This window comes from Podarcis cretensis (genome assembly GCF_951804945.1).
Source record: "Podarcis cretensis genome assembly, chromosome: 8".
Lineage (NCBI taxonomy): Eukaryota > Metazoa > Chordata > Lepidosauria > Squamata > Lacertidae > Podarcis > Podarcis cretensis.
This window is the reverse complement of record NC_137177.1, coordinates 72751027-72771299: the sequence shown is the minus strand read 5'-3', so window position 1 is coordinate 72771299 and position 20273 is coordinate 72751027. Positions and strand designations below refer to the sequence as shown.

The following is a 20273-nucleotide window of genomic DNA, read 5'->3' as shown; positions in this document are numbered from 1 at the left end:
TTGAGGGGAGGAGAATCAAGCCTATGCCAGGGGGAGATCTTTGGCCACCTTGAAAAGCCAATACACACATTCTTAAGTTTATCAATATAGTTCTGCTGAGGCATAAATTTTCATTGAGCATCTTGCAAACCCAAGAATGGGGTGCTATTCACTTGTTCCACTGACCTGAAAAAAAAAATTCAAGCAAATAGGCTCTTGAATGCTACAGCTTCATCTAATGCATTTCTCAATGCTTAGAATGAACTACTCATCCCTTCATGATAGCAGGTTGTGCTCCTCATCTTTTGAAATCACTGCACAGTCATTGTTATCTTATTGTCCTTGTGCTAATGGAATACCCATTCTGATCTTTTGCCTTTGTGTCATGAAAGAAAAAGGAAGTGTTTGTATGAAGACATAACGGCAGAATGCCTCTTGCTGTAATGGTGGTAGATTTGTGAATGGTTTTGCATGTACACTATGTAATAGGGCACTGAAGGATGTACATTTGGTGGGGACTGGTTTGAGTCTTCCATGTGTATTAAGTGTGGGTCACTGAAATCAGGCCAGTAGCTTGGATGTTCTGTGCTCCATAGTTGTACCTGAGAGCTTTGCACAAGCCAGGTGTTTGTTTTTACTTTGACAAAAGTAATATTAACCCCAGAAGAGAAACATTTTCAGTGATGTGTTTAGTGTATCTGTTTTGTCCCATAGAAAGTACCTGACAGCACAAGCTTCTGTTTGCTATCATCCAAGGAACGGCCATAGCTCAGTGGTAGAGTTTCTGATTTTTGCATGTAGAAGGTCCCAGGTTCAATTTCTGTTAAAATGTAGAATGCAAGAAAGATGGAGCGCTGCCTGTGACCCTGGAGAGCTGCTGCCAGTCAGAGTATTGAGCTAGATTTATTTGTTTGTTTTCAGTATGTTTATTCTGCTCTTTAGCCAAAAAGGCTCCTAGAGGAACTCACAGCTCAAGAAAAAATAAGACCATCTCTGCCCTCAGGGCTAAAGTCTAGAAAACATGTGACAAAAGGGATGGATCGATTGGGAGAGTAGCAGAAAAGCAGGCTCGAGGATCATTTCTTAAAGTTACAAGGTTCTTAAAGAGGACCATCTGGGACGGAAACAATTCAGCGAGAAAAGGCGCCAAAGGGTGTCTCAGGAGAGCCAGTGGAGTGGCCTGGCTTCCCATCTCTCCCTCTGCTGCTCCTGCTGAACAAATAATCTGCTCCCTAACTTTCCGGCCAGTGAAAGTTACGTATGAACCTATTACAGTGGTACCTCGGATACAGATGCTTCAGGTTACATACGCTTCAGGTTACAGACTCCGCTAACCCAGAAATAGTACCTCGGGTTAAGAACTTTGCTTCAGGATGAGAACAGAAATCATGCTCTGGCGGCATGGCAGCAGCAGGAGGCCCCATTAGCTAAAGTGGTGCTTCAGGTTAAGAACAGTTTCAGGTTAAGAACGGACCTCCGGAACGAATTAAGTACTTAACCCGAGGTACCACTGTATTAGTCCTATATAAAGTTGTCAAATTGCACTTGTGAGCAATTTTTCAGTGTGCAAAATGCTTTTAACCCCCTCCCTTTTATGTGGAAGATGTCTCTAAGTGGGTGTATCTGAAAGATGATTCATACTTTTTTTTCCCTCCTAGAGAGCATACTGTGGCCAGTGCAGTGAAAGGATATGGGGTCTCGGAAGGCAAGGCTACAAGTGTATCAACTGCAAGTTGTTGGTCCATAAACGCTGTCACATTCTTGTCCCACTGACCTGCAAAAGGCATATGGTAAGTTTGGCTCCAGCACAAAGCTTCAGTGGGGCTGTGTACTTTTTTCATGTATGAAGGCTATACAGATGTACAGTTCATTAGTTTTAAAACACCTGGTGTTTGTAGCCTCCTTCTACCTCAGCCTGCTTGTGAGGTGCATGAGATGGATGGCAGTGACGAACTGGATAAGAACTCAATGAGTGCAGTTGTATTGAACCTAATTTGGACACCATCTGCCCTGTGAGAAGGAAGTCTTGGAGGGTTGGGGTGTTGGTGTTTTATTTTTATCTGCTGCTGAGTGGGTGGGAGAATTGTAAAATCCCTTGGGTGCCTTGGCAAAAAGGTGGTATATAAATTCAAACAAATAGTATTTTAGTTTTGGAATAAGCACAAAAATGTTGTGGTGTTGAGTTGAAACTGCTCCTTTTTGGCCAAACCTTTCAGAATTACTATTCTCTTCACCTCACTTATCCAAAAAGCTAAAGCTAACTTACATTTACACTTTTTGTTTTGAATCTCTTGTTTTCAATTTTATCTTACACTATACATTAATATTTTCCAATATTATGTAAACCAGCTATCCCCAGCTTGGTGTGTGCCAGATGTTTTGGAGTATAACCCTCATCAGCCCCACCTATGGCTGTGTGAAGGCTGGCAAAGACTGGTGTAGATCCTCTTAATAATAATAATAATAATAATAATAATAATAATAATAGTAATTTTATTGTTTATACCTCGCCCATCTGGCTGGGTTTTGTGGTGCTATTACCAAGAGCAATTATCTAAAAATCTTAATGCAGGCCATCTTCACAATCAGAATTTGGTGGATGTCTTGTTTAACAGATCACTGTTGTTTGAAGAAAAGGTTCTCTAGTAAAGATGACACAGAGAGGACGAACCTTCATTCAGCATTAGGCCAATTTGTAGCCAAACCCATAGCTTTCGACTTACAGCATTGCAGCTGTGCCTTAAATATCTTGGGCCTATGTTTTTACTTTATTCATAGAATCATAGAATCATAGAGTTGGAAGAGACCACAAGGGCCATCGAGTCCAACCCCCTGCCAAGCAGGAAACACCATCAGAGCACTCCTGACATATGGTTGTCAAGCCTCTGCTTAAAGACCTCCAAAGAAGGAGACTCCACTACACTCCTTGGCAGCAAATTCCACTGTCGAACAGCTCTTACTGTCAGGTGCTTTGAGCTATTCTGAGTCCCTATTCAGGTGCTTTGAGCTATTCTGAGTCCCTCATAATATAAAAGGCCTTTCACTTATGTCATAAACATATATTCTCTTAAACTATGGGAATAAACTCCACTCCCATATCCTTTGCCATATTATGTAACCCTTACTAAATTATTTTAATTGGTAATCTCCCAATCCTTTCCATTGAGGTTGACTTGTAGTCCTGCTTTGATATGAGATGTTAAGCTCTTTAGAAAAGGATCTTGCCTTACCCTCACTTGAATCTATGCTCTTCTGCAAGCCATGCTCACTTCAAGGGAGTTTCTCCAAGATTAATAATACAGTATCTAATTCATTCATTCATGTAAAATAGATATGTATGTATTTGCCTCCTGTATAGTCGGTTATTTCTGACAGGATCTTATTAGTGTCCTTGCTAACCCACATAAGAAACTATCCAGCCATAGCTTTCACTCTGCTTAGGGTTTGTAAGCTCAAAATCAAAACCCATTGGGAATTCATTCTTTCTAGATTAAAGATCCTTTGAATGCTTTTGGAGTTCGTTTCTTGCTTGTGCTTTCAGGACTTTCCTGCTACTTTAAATTAGTTCCAGGTTTTTGCAATATAGATTTTATAGGCTCTGTGCATTATATATTTGTCCCTGGAATAAAAGGAACAATTAGAATAAGAAAATGCAAAAACTAAATGACATCTTTGTACATAAATGCAAAGCTTTATAAAGCATATGAAGTCAAGTTGGGTATAGAATGTCCCACTTAATAGCTCAAAAGCTGCCAGCAGTTACATGTAGTTGTAACAAAAGTCAAAGTTGAAGGTATTTGTTAACATGTGCTGAGGCAAGATCCTCTACATTGTAAACAAAAGTGGCTTTTGAAGCAAAGAATCCACCCTGTGGTAATTTATATGCCACTTTTCCAGATGTTTGTCTTGGGAAATCCCAGGGAAAACGACATAATGCTGACATGGAAATTTATAGAACTTAATTTTGCACAATGCCTATGTGTCTAAAACTATTAAGTTCTTAAAATGTTATCTAAAAAAGGATGCTTTGGAATGACACTTGAAAAATCTTCAGGTATGAGGATGGATTAGCCTCCATAGATAGGGCACATCTTTAATTTTGGCTTTGCACCTGCAGAGGTTCTGTCACGTCCTGAATGTGCATGTTCTAGAATTCAGCAAGCAGAGGGCCAAAGAGATGCGGGTTCGCTTGTAGGAGGAGGAATATTTTCAGCCGAAAATGTTTTTTTAATATAATTCAAAAGCATTTGAAAAAGGAAATAAGTCAGCTTGTTGGCTTCTGTGACTCCTTGAGCAGAAAGAAAAAATAAATCCCCATTAGTAAGCCAGATGTCTTGTCAGCGCAGAGAGGTATTTTTTTTTCATAAAAGTATCAGGTTATGAATCTGGACTTTAAAAAGTTTTCAGAATTTTGAGACCATTGATTGAACCAGAATTTTCCTTGGGGGACAGAGGGATCCTAAATGTTCCTGTTCACACATTAGAAGTGATGGGGGGTGGGGGATTAAAAAAGTGAAGGAAATTATCAAATCAACTTAAACAGGAAAGAATCCCTGGAGTCATATTCTCCATTGTTGGAATATTGAAAGAAAAGACAAGGGAAATTTAGGGACCTCTTTAAATTAAAGTATATATTGGAGGTTTGGTAATATGCCCTTGGAAAGATGCGTTTAACAAGTTTTCTTGCACTTTTGAATCAAGGGTTTTAAAATGTTGTCTGCCATTTTGGCAAACAGGCTGAAAAGGGGGATACTTGCTTGTGTGAATACGGATAAAATGAATTTATACCAGAGTAAAATATTTTCTTCATCATAGAGAGACTCATATAATGGATTATGTTAATGACAAGAACAGGCCTGCATTATCCAGCTTTCCCATCCCATGTTTTGAAATATCCATGGAAACTCCTCAGTGTTTCGTATATTTTTGCTCTGAGGATCTGTAGGTGTGAATCGGATGCATGTTAAAATGTGTGTTCGGATGTGGATATGCTCCTTTGCACCATTATTTATTTATTTAATGCATCTTTGTCTTGCCTTTCAGCTGTAAAAGGCTCCCACAATGTCTTACATCAATCTGCTAATAAGATTGTCTTTGCCCTCAGGTTTACATACTAAAAGGCATGACACAAAAGGAGAAAAGACAGGGAGAGAGTAGGAAAGAAGCAAACTCGGGTGCTAGTTCTTAGTTACAGTGTTCTCTTTAGCAGGGAGAGGAGTATGTAAGCTTGCTGCTGCAGCTGCTCCTCTGGCATATGAATGTGACCAGGTAGGTCTCCATCTTGCCACGATAGGAGGCAAAGGGACCCAACTTTCCAGTACTCCTTGAGGCTAATAGCCCTACTGGCTAATGAATGGGGCCAGAGCAAGCTGCCCTTTTATCTGTGCAATCCCAGGGCAACTGTCTGCTAGAACACTCAGTAGGGTGCACATTCAGATGTGTGTCTCAGCTCTTAAACATTTGGCTACCTTGCACAAGTCTTTGTACATTCAGTTGCCAGTAACGTTTTCCACAACAGAAAGTAAATTGGAACCAGAGCGGAGTTGGGCTCAGAATAAATGCCCCCATCACCAGAACTACAGTATTCGCCTTTAGAAACCAAACCTGTTAGATTATGACATAATGCTTAATTGAAGTCTACAAAACCCATGGCAAAAACTCATAGCAGATCTTGATAGGAGGCAAGATAATACCTTTTTAAAGCACCATACAACTTGTATTATCTACCTAATTTTCCTCCATGTAGGAAACTACTTATGTTCTGCAACATATACACAGAGTTACACATGTTTGTCTCACATTAAACTACTGCTGTCTTTCCTCCATGAAGTGATACCATTTAGTGAAGGTGGATCCTTAGAAATCCTGAGATTTCAGCACCATTTTTCTGGTTTCCAAACCTACTTTTTGCAGTCGTGACTTAAATTTCTTCGTACCAAAAAAATGAGTTTTTTTCAGCATATACAAGAACCTACAAATGATACCCAAACATCTTGGGGTACACTAATATATTTTGAGAGTGCAGTCATGTCTCTTGGGCTTTTTTAACCACCTCCCCCAAAATCTACACTCTTGCTGTATGCTGTTGCTATAATCTCATATGAGACACGTTGGGAAATCTTTAATTATGTGGTTTTATTTTAAAAAGAGAATAAATGTAAGGCCTGTTTCCGTGCCTAGCTATATGCTAGTTAATTGGAGAAGCATACTGCAAGGGGGGGGGGGGGGAGTCTTCAGAGAGCATGCTAGAGTTGCATGAAAGTCGACATTAGTGAGTTTTCAGTAATATATATTCTTACAGGATTCTGTGATGCCTTCCCAGGAACCTCAGTTAGATGATAAGAATGATGAAGTTGACATTCCCACAGAAGAGAGTGATGGAAGTAAGTAATGTTTCTTTTCTCAATGTACATGTTTGGGGGTAGGGAATCAGCTAGTCTAGCCCTTATATGGTGCCATTAAATGTAAAAATCACTACAAATTTAATTGGTAGTTTGGATCTCCCAGTTGCAGCCTGCTGCAAAGTGAGAACAGCTATGTTTGGTCCAAGACTATGGAATGGCTTTACCATGAGAAGCCCATAGTTTAATAGTAGAGCACACACAGTAATAGAGCATACATAAGTTCCTGTGTTCAGTCCCCAGCAACTGCAAGTCCTCTGCTTGAACTGGAGATCGGCAGCCAGTCTGTGTAGTAGTATTGATTGCTTTTATTCTGCTTTGTCATTTTCTCTTGCAGTACCTTATATTCCTTCAGCCCGAAAGCATGACAATATTAAGGATGATTCTGAGGTAGGTTTTATTAAAAGGTTTAACTGTTGGGTTTTTCTTCAGTCTATTAAGCATGCACATTTCCTTATTTCTGTCATACTTTTTCAACAATTAAATAACCTTTAATTTTGGTCCTAGCAGGTTCATTAGATAGACCTGTTGCATCTCCTGTATTAGCACCATCTCTAGCAGTCTTCCTTTCTAGGGTTACAATCTCCCATTCACCTCCAGATGACACCTAACTGCAACCCCCTCCCCTGCAGTGGTGAAATCAATACAATCTGCCTGGTCCCATTTACCTCCTGTAACTTATGGTTCCTGTTTTCTAATAGCTATCCATGGGGAAGAACTGTTCCTGGAAAAACGTTGGGTCTTCAGGTGTTAAAATACTGAGTGGGATGCAAATTGAGTGCCCTTGTATGGGCTTGAATGCCCGTGCATGGTTCTCCTTTCATCCCTCCCAAGAATCACTATACAGATAGTTAATGTTCATGGAATCATAGGACTTCCCCTGCAAAGACAGGCTCTGGTGGATTGAGCAGACGAGACCAATGATAGGTCCAATAGTCAAGAAGGTGATTTCTGCCTGTCCTGTAGAGGGAAGTGAGGGGCAGGTGGAGCTCATCAACCTGGGAAGGTAGCCCATCAAGGAGAAGCAAGACTCTGATTCTAAACCTCCACTGCCTTTGGAATATCTTTTTCTTTGGGAGAAAAAGGGGCTAAGGAGTAAACCCTACACAAATCCAGAGCAGAGTCCCTAAGACTGTCAGATGGCACCTTGTGCGCTTCCTTCCGGCAACTCCAGCAGCCAAGCAGATGCCAAATACATTTCTCTGCTTTCCTTTGGAGACCGAGAGTGGGGGTCTTTTTGTCTGGGCAGCTCTGGACTTCCAACACACTGCCCAGGCTTGTGCCCCAGTAGGGTCACTTCTGTTTGACTTCACCCCCGGAGGCACGCTCCATTGTCTCTTGAGACAGACAGATGCCAACAAAAATAGAATCATAGGACTGTAGAGTAGGAAGGGGATGCAAGGGTCATCTAGTCCAACCCCTTGCAATGCAGGAATCACACCTAAGGAGTCCCTGACAGATGGCCATTTAACCTCTGTTTAAAAACCTCTGGCGAAGGATAGTTCACCACCTGAAGTGGTCTGTTCTACTGTCAAACAGCTCTTAACATCAGAAAGTTCTTCCTAATGTTTAGTTGGAATCTTATTTCTTCTAATTTGAATCTTGGTTCTGGAGCAGCAGAAAACAAGCTTGCTCCATTTCCACGTGACAACCCTTCAGATGTTTTGCAGTTACAGAATTTCTATAACTTTATGTGTTATGAGATGAGAATTGTCAAAAAATATATGCTTAAACATCTAAAAAACTTACCCTCCCCTTTTTATAGAGGTTATCTCAACAATCTAGGACCATTCTCCCCCAAACTCCAACTAGCTGCTTGATAAATCCAGAAACACTTTAAATAGTCTTAAAGTGCTTTCAGAACAATCACTTTTAAAGAACAAAGATGCCTGGCAATTCTTTAATAAACAGAACATCATTTGAAATGCTTCATCTTCTTTCTTCACTAGATTGGCTGCCAGTGCTAGTAATGTACACATGAGTGGCTTCTGCAGTTGACTAGACTGTCCTACTTTCTGCCCATATATTCTCTGCCTAAAGCAATCGTTTCTAAAACCCCAAGCTGAAATACAAGTTAAACAGAATAATTGATTGATTTTCTTAACAATTGTCTAAGAAAAATGAGTAATTGTTGTGTTAGATACACACACAACTGCATATGCGGTTCCCCTACCTTAATATTCTTACATTTTGATCATCCCCACTGCCCTAACAAGTCATTCTTAAAAGCACATCCTGGAGATGTGTTGTGTCGCTAGTCTTATTCAGAGGAATCTTTAAGCTCTGTTCAATCTCCTGTTAATAGCAGTCAATCCTAGATCAAGACTCCTTATATAAATGCTTTCCCTAGTTCAGATCCTTGATCTGGCTAAAAGCAGAGTACCAAAAGGTCAAACCAAAATAGACTGTTAAAATGTTAAACATTGTACATATAGTTTAACTATTTTAAAGATCTGCATTGCATTTGGTTTGGGAAATAACCCCACATTGCTTCCAATAATAATTACTCTAAAATAATCGGAAGAGGCACCTTTCATAAGTCTCTTGCTAGGGAGGGAAAATCTTTTTTTGAGGACAAATGTTTTCTTTCGGACTGAGGTCAGATTAGGGCATACTCTCAGTTGTTTATTTGATCTGGTCAGTTTCAGAGCAGTTGTATTATTATTGTATTATTATGCACAAAGCAATGAGCAAAACTAAGAATGACATCAAAAGCACCATAAAAATCTCATTAAGACTATAAAGTCTTTCTCCATCTTATTGAATTTTTAGGTTCAGCATGAAGATGCATCTTTTTAATCAGGCCTTTGGGAAAGTATAATGTTGTATTTGTGATTAGAATTTTTACTGCGGTTTTGTGCTTAAATTGTTAGACTGATTATTTTAGTATCTTAATGGTTCCTTAGGTTTTTATGGGATGTGGGTGGTGCTGTGGTCTAAACCACCGAGCCTCTTGGGCTTGCCGATTGGAAGGTTGGTGGTTCGAATCTGCGTGACGGGGTGAGCTCCCGTTGCTCTGTCCTAGCTTCTGCCAACCTAAAAGTTCAAAAGCATACCAGTGCAAGTAGATAAATAGGTACCGCTGTGGTGGAAAGGTAAATGGTGTTTCTGTATGCTCTGACTTCTGTTCAGTTGCGGCAGAAGCGGTTTAGTAATGCTGGCCACATGACCCAGAAAGCTGTTTGTGGACAAACGCTGGCTCCCTCAGCCTGAAGTGAGATGAGCGCCACACCCCATTTGACTGGGGTCAAAGGTCCAGTCACCTTTGACTGGACTTAACCATCCAGGGGTCTTTTACCTTTAGCCTTTTACCTAGGTTTTTATATTTCCTTCGTTTTATTTATTTAATTGCACATATTTTAAACCACTTTGGTGAAGGGCAGTTTGAAATCAAATCAAATTAACAGCAACATTTATGCCAAAACAGAGCACTAAACAGCTTGTTTTAAACAGGAGTTTTTCAAAAAGCCTTAAAAGCTAGAACAGGCATAGGCAAACTTGGCCCTCCAGATGTTTTGGGACTACAACTCCCATCATCCCTAGCTAACAGGACCAGTGGTCAGGAATGGTGGGAATTGTAGACTCAAAACATCTGGAGGGCAGAGTTTGAATATGCCTGAGCTAGAAGGAAGTCTGATAGATCTTCTCAGGGAGGGCATTCCAGAGTTTGGGCACCACCGCTGAAAAGGCACCATCCCTTCTAAGAATGAGTCCTTTGGTGATGGATCTTTGAGGGTTATGTTTAGAGTTTGGGAATGTTCATATCAGAGAAGTGGTCTTAGAAGTAAACCAGTCCTGGGCTGTTTAATGCACTGGTACATTACTGAAGTTATATGATCTAATTGGTGAGCAGTTCTTCCAGGCAGCCTAGTCTTCTGTCTCCACCACATGCTTTTTGTATCATACAGTCATCAGAGGAAAAAGCAACTGCACCTAGGAATCCTTCGATTGTTCATTGATACAGCTCCATCTAAGAGCTCCTGCCATGTATATGAAACTAAATTATCCCTTATTTGTATGAAACTAATTATCTTTTGTAAGCTATCTTGGGAGGGCATTGCCCTGAAGAGCAACATACAAGTTCTAAGAATATACAATCAAAACCGAACAGGACTGCTGAGTTTCACTCTTTCTCCCAATAGTTCAACCCTACTTTTACCAACCAATGCCTCTAGAAGCTGAAAGGTCATTCCACCAGGGGAATGGCCATTTCTAGCCTTCATTGTAGGTTTGTCAGTAGAGGAGCCGTGCAAAGCTTCCATGTAGTCCACACCATCTATGTTTCTGAAACACTGTTGTCTAGAACCTCCCAAGGGTGCAACATTTTCCTCCCAGGTATGTCAGCTCACTAATCTATCGTATATAGGAGACTGCAAAAAGGTCACAAAGAAGACTGGTAGGTTACTTATCTGTCAGTGATGTTCTTTGAGTGGTCACCTCTGCAATCACACAACATTGCCCTCCTTTCCATTGTGTGTGTTGTCCTGTGCACCGGGAAAGTTGCAGCTACTGAGAAGGAATGTGCACACCCCCTGCCTTCACTGGGATTTCCCTTTTGGGGAATGGAGGAGGCAATGCCTGCTTCCTGACTAAAGCACAAAAATGTTCTTTTGAGGCACAGGTCTTGTGCACATAGCAGTACAATGTGCTACTCACTTTAAATACAAGCAACAGTGCTGCTGATGAGACCTCTGTGGGCAAGCTGATACTGGAGAAGAATGATTCACACTCACCTAAGACAAGTGTTGAAAATGAAAGGATATTTTTATTTATTTAAGTATGATTGAGCAGGAGCAGTATTTAGCAATTTTTATGGTATGTTAAGCTGCCAATGTTTGTTTGTTCAAAAGGTTATGTGGTGTCTTACCTGCTTGCCTCTCCTTATAGGAGCTCAAGCCAGTTATTGATGGAATGGATGGAATTAAAATCTCTCAGGGGCTTGGTCTACAGGACTTTGATCTAATCAGAGTTATTGGACGAGGAAGCTATGCCAAAGTTCTATTAGTGCGGTTAAAAAAAAATGATCAAATTTATGCGATGAAAGTAGTGAAGAAAGAATTAGTCCACGATGATGAGGTAAGAGCTTAATTCAGCACATTACATGAAATCACAGAAGCATAGTGAAGAGAATTAATTATAAGGGGAAAATGTATGGTTGATTTGATCATAAATTTCAGCCCTCCTCAGCCGATGAACACTTAACAATTGTTGCCGTTTTGGTTAGACACAGTAGGCAAGATGACTTTGGGGCAAAATCTATGGAAGATCTATTATGATATCACCCTTAAAAAACCCCAAACCCTTCATCCACAGAATTTGCATGTGGCAATTTTTTTCTTAAATGTATTTACTACTTTTCATCGAAGAATCACAGGGCAGTTTACAATATACAATTGATGTTGGCAGAGAGGGTATTGCATCACATGTTGTTTGGCCCTTTGTTGTCTCTGAAGGTGAGCAGACCTAGGCTCAGCCAATTACGAAAGGCTACTGGTAATCCCTTGTATACTCCTGAGCTTCTAGGGAATATGCTGGCAAAGCAGTACCAAGCAGGATTGAACTCTCCACTCACCAGCTCATGAGCAGAAGATTCAATCCTCTTCTCTGCAGGGGTCTGCTTCTCCAGCATGAAACAGGACTCAGGCTATTGAACCTTGTCCACCAGCTGATGTTTCCCAGTGATGTCATCTGATTGATAGGTGGACTTGGTTTGGGGAAAATGGCCCTGCTGGCCAAGTTATAGCCCCTGGCAGGCTGAGACTGGCCCACAGGCCAGAGGTTCCCTACCTGTGATTTAAATGCACAGTTTTTCCCACTGATGAGAAATGGAGATAACCCCAGCTGCACAGAAACAGTTACTAGATTTTTAGGTGCGTAAATACATATGTACATACATGCATAATTTTATTTGTATGTCATCTTGTTTCCCAAGAAAGACAGATGTCAGCAAAAAAGCAAAACCTTTCCATAGCCAAAACCATGCTCGAGGCAACTTACAACATGCAAAATACCATATAATTACAAACAAAGCAAACGTAGTCATAAACAATAAATAAACATCAAAAAGTACACAATGAATTGAACAGTTTCCACATAAATAATATCAAAAATAAAGCTACAAAACATTCATATCAATAACTGCTACCAAAAAAATATCGATAATAGCAACCCCCCACAAATACCCGAGTCCAAGAGTCTGTTCAACAGCCTCAGCTTCTGCAGCTGGAGTCAATCAAGGCCAGGTAGAAAAGGGCCTGCAAGGCAGGGAGCAGGTCTTTCAGGACTCACAACCAAGAAGTGTATTTTTAAAAAACACAGATAACTTGAATCAGAATTTGGTCAAAGTTATATGAAAGGGAGCATCCCCAAGTTCATTTTAACCAGAGTTAACAATTTTATAGAATGATTCATTCAAGAGTAAGGTGTGTGAGGATGGGAGAGAATGTGTTTTCTCTTTCTCACACACTCACCCAAACCTTAATTTTCTGATTTTTAGTGCTTCTGGAACTTTAATATTTTGCACATACAGGCAGGAAAATGTTGAATGGGTCAGGACATCAGTTTAAAGCAAATGCTTTAGCAGTGATATAAATATGTGCAAGAAGAATATAAATGTGTTTGACTGAACTTCTTGGTGTTGTCCACAGCCTGTTGTATAGCTGCCATTGTAATGATCAAATTACTCTGTTTCAGGATATTGATTGGGTGCAGACAGAAAAACATGTGTTTGAACAGGCATCCAGTAATCCATTTTTAGTTGGCTTGCATTCCTGCTTTCAAACGACAAGTCGGTAAGTGAGCAAATCCTTATCTTTTTACAAAATTTAAGATAACTACTTTCAAGAACCTTGATGGACACGGCAATCTCTGCATATCTGTGCTAGAGCTTTGCTACCAGAGTTAGATTTATATGCTGTACAGTGGAACCTCGAGTTGTGGATGTAATCCGTCCTGGAGGCACGTCCGCAACTTAAAGCATTTGCATCCAGAAGCGCTGCATCTGCGCATGCGCGAACGGTGAAACCCGGAAGTAACCGTTCCGGTACTTCCGGGTTGCCGTGGGACACAACTTGAAAAGATGTAACCTGAAGCAGATGCAACATGAGGTATGACTGTAGTCTTCTTGACTCCAGGAGAGTGAATGGCTTGCTGCCATTGATTAATTCTCTCTGGCCCTTGTTACCATTCTTGCTCAAAGTTTACATCTCTCTAACATGTCTGAAATGTACTTTTCTGTGTTGTTGTTATTAAATTTATATACCACCCTTCATCCAAAGATCACATGGCACTATTTAACATAAAAACACAAATGACATGATGTAATTGGAAAAAGCAATAAGTCTTTTCAAGAATTATTCTAGTGCTAGGCGATCCTCATTGCTCTGTGTCCTGGTCCATTGCACCAGAAAGCAGGGTTCTGTTGGTTTAACAGAGCTGACTTAGACACTAGCATGCTTTATCAAACACACATGAGCAAAGCATGCATAACATTAGACACTTTGGCATAGGAAGTAGAGTGTCCTTGTTAAGATACCAGGATGGAAGAACAGAAATGAAAAAAAAAAAAGTGAAATAAAAGGCAAATGACAAGATAAGCTATTAAAGTGTGGTGTAGTGGTTAAGAGCGGTGGACTCATAATCTGGTGAACCAGATTCGCTTCCCCTCTCCTCCACATGCAACTGCTGGGTGACCTTTGGATAGTCACACTTCTCTGAAGTCTCTCAGCCTCACTCACCTCACAGAGTGTTTGTCATGGGGGAGGAAGGGAAATGAGATTGTTAGCCGCTTTGAGACTCCTTCGGGTAGTGATAAAGCAGGATATCAAATCCAAACTTTTCTTCTTCCAGAAGGGAGGGAATTTTATAAAATAAATAAAAAACATGAGGTGTAGTGGGCCATTAACAGTGGTACAGTATAGTAAACACTGCTTTATATGTCAACAGAAGTCTCTTAAACGTTTTACAAATCCCAGCGAAAAATCAACATGAGAAATAAAATGCAAATTCCTCACTCAAAAATGAACAATGCTACTTCGGTTTAATGATGCTTCTACATTTGGAGGGAAATGGTGTTTGTGAGTAGTAGTGGAGGCTGGAAAGTGTGTTTGTGTATGACTGAGAGAACGCACAATAATATATCTGTCAGAAGATAGTGCAGGATACTGTCATCTACCTATCCTCATTGTGATCTGTCCAAAAAGAGAGAGTGAGAGTGCAAGGGTTGTCATCAGAGTGAATCCAAAAGAAGATAGAGCAGGCATGCATCAGTCACAGAAGAATTTACTGGGCAGGGAGTGGTAGATGGGGGGATGCAGAGACAGGCACTAAAAGTTCAAAGAGTCAGTCAGGCTCAGTGCATGCCAGCAAAACTGCTCTCCTGAAATCACACTGAGTTCTAGGCTTCAAGATCATTTGTAGTCTTAGGGCAGATCCACCCCATACATTTAAAAGCATATCCAATGCACATTTAAAGAACATGACTCTCCGCCAAGTATCCTGGGAACTCTTCTTTCCCCTTCACAGAGCTACAAGTCCCGACATCCTTAACAAAACTGCAGTTCCTAGTATTGTACGGGGGAGAATTCATTTGCTTTAAATGTGTGTTGGGTGTGCTTTAAACATATGGTGTAGATATGCCCTTAGAAAAGTAAGAACTAACAGAAGATCAGATGGTAATGGTGTGGTAAAAACTAGCTACATGATTCCTCTGTTGACCCCAAATGAAGATTTTAATATGCAGTGTGCATATTTAACATGCTTTTGAACAGGATATAAATTTGGACGATTAAAAGGCCCTTCTTAATTAATCCTCTTCTAGAATGCGCCTTGGCATTTGTGTGAGTTTTTATTTATTAATAGTGCCTTCTGTCTTTTCATTGGATGGTATCTTTACTGCGTGTGAGTGTCTGAGGGCCCTGCTCCTTCTTGCCACTCACCATCTGGCCTGGGGTGGGGCCTGAAGCCTCACAGGGACTGCTGCGCTCTGCTGCCCAGGAGGACTCTCCTGCGTGTGAGTGTCTGAGGGCCCTGCTCCTTCTTGCCACTCACCATCTGGCCTGGGGTGGGGCCTGAAGCCTCACAGGGACTGCTGTGCTCTGCTGCCCAGGAGGACTCTCCTGCGTGTGAGTGTCTGAGGGCCCTGCTCCTTCTTGCCACTCACCATCTGGCCTGGGGCGGGGCCTGAAGCCTCACAGGGACTGCTGCGCTCTGCTCCCAGGAGGACTCTCCTGCGTGTGAGTGTCTGAGGGCCCTGCTCCTTCTTGCCACTCACCATCTGGCCTGGGGCGGGGCCTGAAGCCTCACAGGGACTGCTGCGCTCTGCTCCCAGGAGGACTCTCCTGTATGTGAGTGTCTGAGGGCCCTGCTCCTTCCTGCCACTTACCATCTGGCCTGGGGTGGGGCCTGAAGCCTCACAGGGACTGCTGCGCTCTGCTGCCCAGGAGGACTCTCCTGTATGTGAGTGTCTGAGGGCCCTGCTCCTTCTTGCCACTCATCATCTGGCCTGGGGTGGGGCCTGAAGCCTCATAAGGACTGCTGCACTCCGCTGCCCAGGAGGACTCTCCTGTGTGAGTGTCTGAGGGCCCTGCTCCTTCCTGCCACTTACCACCTGGCCCAGGGCAGGGCCTGACGGGCCTCACTAGGACAGTTGCTGTTACTGCTGGAGGGGTGCAGAGTGCTTTTAAAATGTTTTAAAAATTTTATTTTGAATTTTTTGTATGTGGGGGGTGGGGGTGGGGTGGATGTTTATTGGGCCTGGGAATTTGTTTGATTTTATGTTTTTGTAATTTTTATTGTTTTTTGTTTGTATTGTTTTATTTGTGTTGTTGTTGTTGTTGTTTTGTTGTTGTTTTTTTAAAGTGTTATTTTGTTCTTAAGGGGAGGGGTCAGGGCTGCTGGGGAGTTGGTCCCAGCCAACAAAATGGCTGGGACATGTTTCACAGGGGGGAATGCACTGGGACAACCGATCTCAGTGATCATGGGTAGGAGGAGGAGTTACGCTAAGACCAGACCATGTCATTACAGAGGAGGCAGGTTTAGTCGTTGTCTGAGGACTATCCCTGCCTCCGGGTCTGGTCCTGACCGGATGGATACTAGAATCAGCAAGGGATACCCACATGACCTGAAAGTGTTGCTGTGCAATGCCAGGTCAATGATTCATAAGACCACTGCCATCCATGACTTGATCATGGATGGAGGACTTGACCTGGCATGTGTAACAGAGACTTGGTTGGATGAAGCAGATGGGCCTGTCCTTGCCGCTGCTTGTCCACCAGGTTTCTCTTACGCACAGCAACCCAGGTCATGTGGGCGGGGAGGGGGGGGTTGCAGTGATTTTTAGGAAGTCATTAGTTTGCACCAGGCGTCCTATTGGGAAGACCCAATTTTCCGAGTGCATGTTCTGGAAGTTGGGCAATAGGGGCAGTACAGGATTCCTTTTGGTGTATCGACCTCCCCGCTGCACCAAGGATTCCCTGCCCGAGCTGCTTCAGGTCGTGGCGGATGTTCTCCTGGAGACACCTAGCTTGGTTGTCCTAGGGGATTTTAACATCCATGCCGACACGACCTTACAAGGGGCCGCTCGGGACTTCGTGGAAAGCATGGCCTCCATGGGGCTGTCCCTGAATAAGTCTGGCCCAACCCATAGCCGCGGACATGCCTTGGACCTGGTGTTTACCTCTATGGATGTTGGTGATCTGACACTAACTAAAAGTGAATCGAAAGAAGTGCCATGGTCAGATCACTTCCTGATGCAACTGGATTTCTCTGCGACCCATCCCCTCTGCAGGGAGGTGGGACCGATTCGGATGGTCCGCCCCCGCCACTTACTGGATCCAAATGGTTTCCAGAGAGTGGTAGGGGATGCTTTATCCCATGTTGATGGCCTTTCAGCCGATTCCCTGGTGGCCCGCTGGAATGTGGAGTTAACCAGGGCTATTGACTGTTTGGCTCCGAAGCGCCCTCTCCGATTGCATGGAGCCCGGAGAGCCCCGTGGTTTTCCACGGATCTGAGGGCAATGAAACAATTGTTGAGACGGCTAGAGCACCGGTGGCGGATAACTCATTCCGAATCTGACCGGACACAGGTTAGAGCTCAACGTCGAGCCTACCGAGTGGCGATAGCGACGGCGAAGAAGACTTTCTTGCATCTGCAGAAAACAGCAGCAGGAGACTCTTTCAGGTGGTTCACAATTTAGCGGAACCACCTGTAACATCGGGGCCCAGTACGGGCCACATGTTCTCCTGCAATGATTTTGCAAATTTTTTTGCAGATAAAATCGCTCAGATTCGGGAAGAAGTAGACTCCACCGTGGGAGCAGGGCCGGGGCGGGAGAGTGCTAGAGTCCTGTCTGGTCAAGTTGTGTGGGATCAATTCCAATCTGTTACCTCCGAGGGTGTGGACAGGCTGCTTGGACGAGTGAAGCCAACCACCTGTCTCCTGGATCCTTGCCCATCCTGGCTTATAAAAGCTAGCCGGGAAGGACTGGGCGATGGGCTTCGTGGGGTGGTGAATGCTTCCCTCCGTGAGGGAGCCTTCCCAGACCCGCTGAAAGAGGCGGTTATTAAACCGCTTCTTAAAAAACCATCTTTAGATGCGGCCACGATGGCCAATGATCGCCCAGTCTCAAACCTTCCATTCTTGGGCAAGGTGATTGAACGAGTGGTTGCTGAACAACTCCAGGCACGCCTGGAAGAAGCGGACCATTTGGATCCCTTCCAGTCGGGATTCAGGCCTCATCATGGGACTGAAACTGCCTTGGTCGCACTGGTTGATGATCTCCGGCGGGCTAGGGACAAAGGTGAGAGCTGTTTCCTAGTTCTGCTGGATCTCTCAGCGGCGTTTGATACCATCGACCATAACATCCTTCTGGACCGTCTTGAGGGGCTGGGAGCTGGGGGCACTGTTATACAGTGGTTCCGCTCCTTCCTCCTGGGCCATGTTCAGAAAGTGGTGGTGGGGGATGAGTGTTCAGACCCCTGGGCTCTCACTTGTGGGGTGCCTCAGGGTTCTGTCCTCTCCCCCATGCTTTTCAACATTTACATGCAGCCACTGGGAGAGATCATCAGGAGGTTTGGGCTGGGTGTTCATCAGTATGCAGATGATACCCAGCTCTACCTCTCTTTTAAATCAGAACCAGTGAAGGCGGTGAAGGTCCTGTGTGAGTGTCTGGAAGCGGTTGGAGGATGGATGGCGGCTAACAGATTGAGGTTGAATCCTGACAAGACAGAAGTACTGTTTTTGGGGGACAGGAGGCGGGCAGGTGTGGAGGATTCCCTGGTCCTGAATGGGGTAACTGTGCCCCTGAAGGACCAGGTGCGCAGCCTGGGAGTCATTTTGGACTCACAGCTGTCCATGGAGGCACAGGTCAAATCTGTATCCAGGGCAGCTGTTTACCAGCTCCATCTGGTATGTAGGCTGAGACCCTATCTGCCTGCAGACTGTCTCACCAGAGTGGTACATGCTCTGGTTATCTCCCGCTTGGACTACTGCAATGCGCTCTACGTGGGGCTACCTTTGAAGGTGACCCGGAAACTACAACTAATCCAGAATGCGGCAGCTAGACTGGTGACTGGGAGCGGCCGCCGAGACCATATAACACCGGTCTTGAAAGACCTACATTGGCTCCCAGTACGTTTCCGAGCACAATTCAAAGTGTTGGTGCTGACCTTTAAAGCCCTAAATGGCCTCGGTCCAGTATACCTGAAGGAGCGTCTCCTCCCCCATCGTTCTGCCCGGACACTGAGGTCCAGCTCCGAGGGCCTTCTGGCGGTTCCCTCACTGCGAGAGGTCAAGTTACAGGGAACCAGGCAGAGGGCCTTCTCGGTAGTGGCGCCCACCCTGTGGAATGCCCTCCCATCAGATGTCAAAGCAATAAACAACTACCTGACATTCAGAAGACATCTGAAGGCAGCCCTGTTCAGGGAAGTTTTTAATATGTGACATTTTAGTGTATTTTTCATCCTTGTTGGAAGCCGCCCAGAGTGGCTGGGGAAACCCAGCCAGATGGGCGGGGTACAAATAATAAATTATTATTATTATTATTATTATTATTATTATTATGCATAGCACAGCTTGAAAAACAGTTTTGGGTTCTTTTGGGAACACACTTAATAAACTCTTAGCTGCCGTCAAAGTACTAATGGATTTTTTCTTGTCTGCATGAGCTGAAATACTACTTCAGCTTTTTTACCACTTCAGCTTTTAATAGTCGCACAAAACTTATTGTCAGGTTCAGGGGTTGAGACTCATCCCAGGAGACTTTGCAGTGGTGTCCAAACTTTTTTCAAAGAGGACCAGATTTGATGAAGTGAAGGGCTGAGAGGGCTGACCAAAGTTGTTGACCTTTTCTTAGGGTTGAAGTTGTTCAGTTTTTTTTTTAGGATTGAAGTTGTCAAGGTTTTTTTGGGTTTTTACCCCAGGAAATAAACTGCCACAGGGGCTGGATTAAACCAACCGATGGGCTGGATTAGGCCCCTGAAACGAACTTTGGACATGCCTGCTTTAGGGAATCTGAGATATTCTTAGACATTCTGGGGGGTTTTCTAGTTCGTATGCCTGGCACTTCTATTGATGCCCTGGTCTCATTGTACAATAGTTTCCTTGTGATCATAGGGTATTGATGGTGTTCTTTGTGATGCCTGTTTACAAATAAACAACGTGAGCAGAGGAGAGCAGGCAGGCAACCAAACGGGCTAGTCTTCAAAGATCAGCCACCCAAGAACTCACCTGCTTGAAGCTGGCTGTTAAAAGGCAGCCTTGAAGAACTGCAAGGATGTGCTTCTTGCCAGCTAGCTGCAAAACGTAGCCTCATTTCTCTGGCCATAATTAAACCGCAAAGCTGTTTCAGTTCCTGTCCCTCCCTGCCCAGGTTTGATACAGATCCCAGCTATCGT

At 43.4% G+C, this 20273-nt stretch overlaps 1 protein-coding gene across 4 annotated transcripts in view; it reads left to right on the top strand.

Annotated features, from left to right (window-relative positions):
• The window catches only part of PRKCZ (protein kinase C zeta), a 97076-nt gene that overhangs the window by 61826 nt on the left and 14977 nt on the right, over positions 1–20273 (top strand). For 3 of the 4 annotated variants that reach the window (XM_079987012.1, XM_079987013.1, XM_079987015.1), the window contains 5 exons: positions 1638–1769; positions 6281–6362; positions 6718–6770; positions 11268–11456; positions 13074–13171. In XM_079987012.1, coding sequence (XP_079843138.1) covers positions 1638–1769; positions 6281–6362; positions 6718–6770; positions 11268–11456; positions 13074–13171 — 554 coding nt within the window. The remainder of the gene's footprint in view (positions 1–1637; positions 1770–6280; positions 6363–6717; positions 6771–11267; positions 11457–13073; positions 13172–20273) is intronic. The other variant, XM_079987014.1, reaches the window with a different exon arrangement.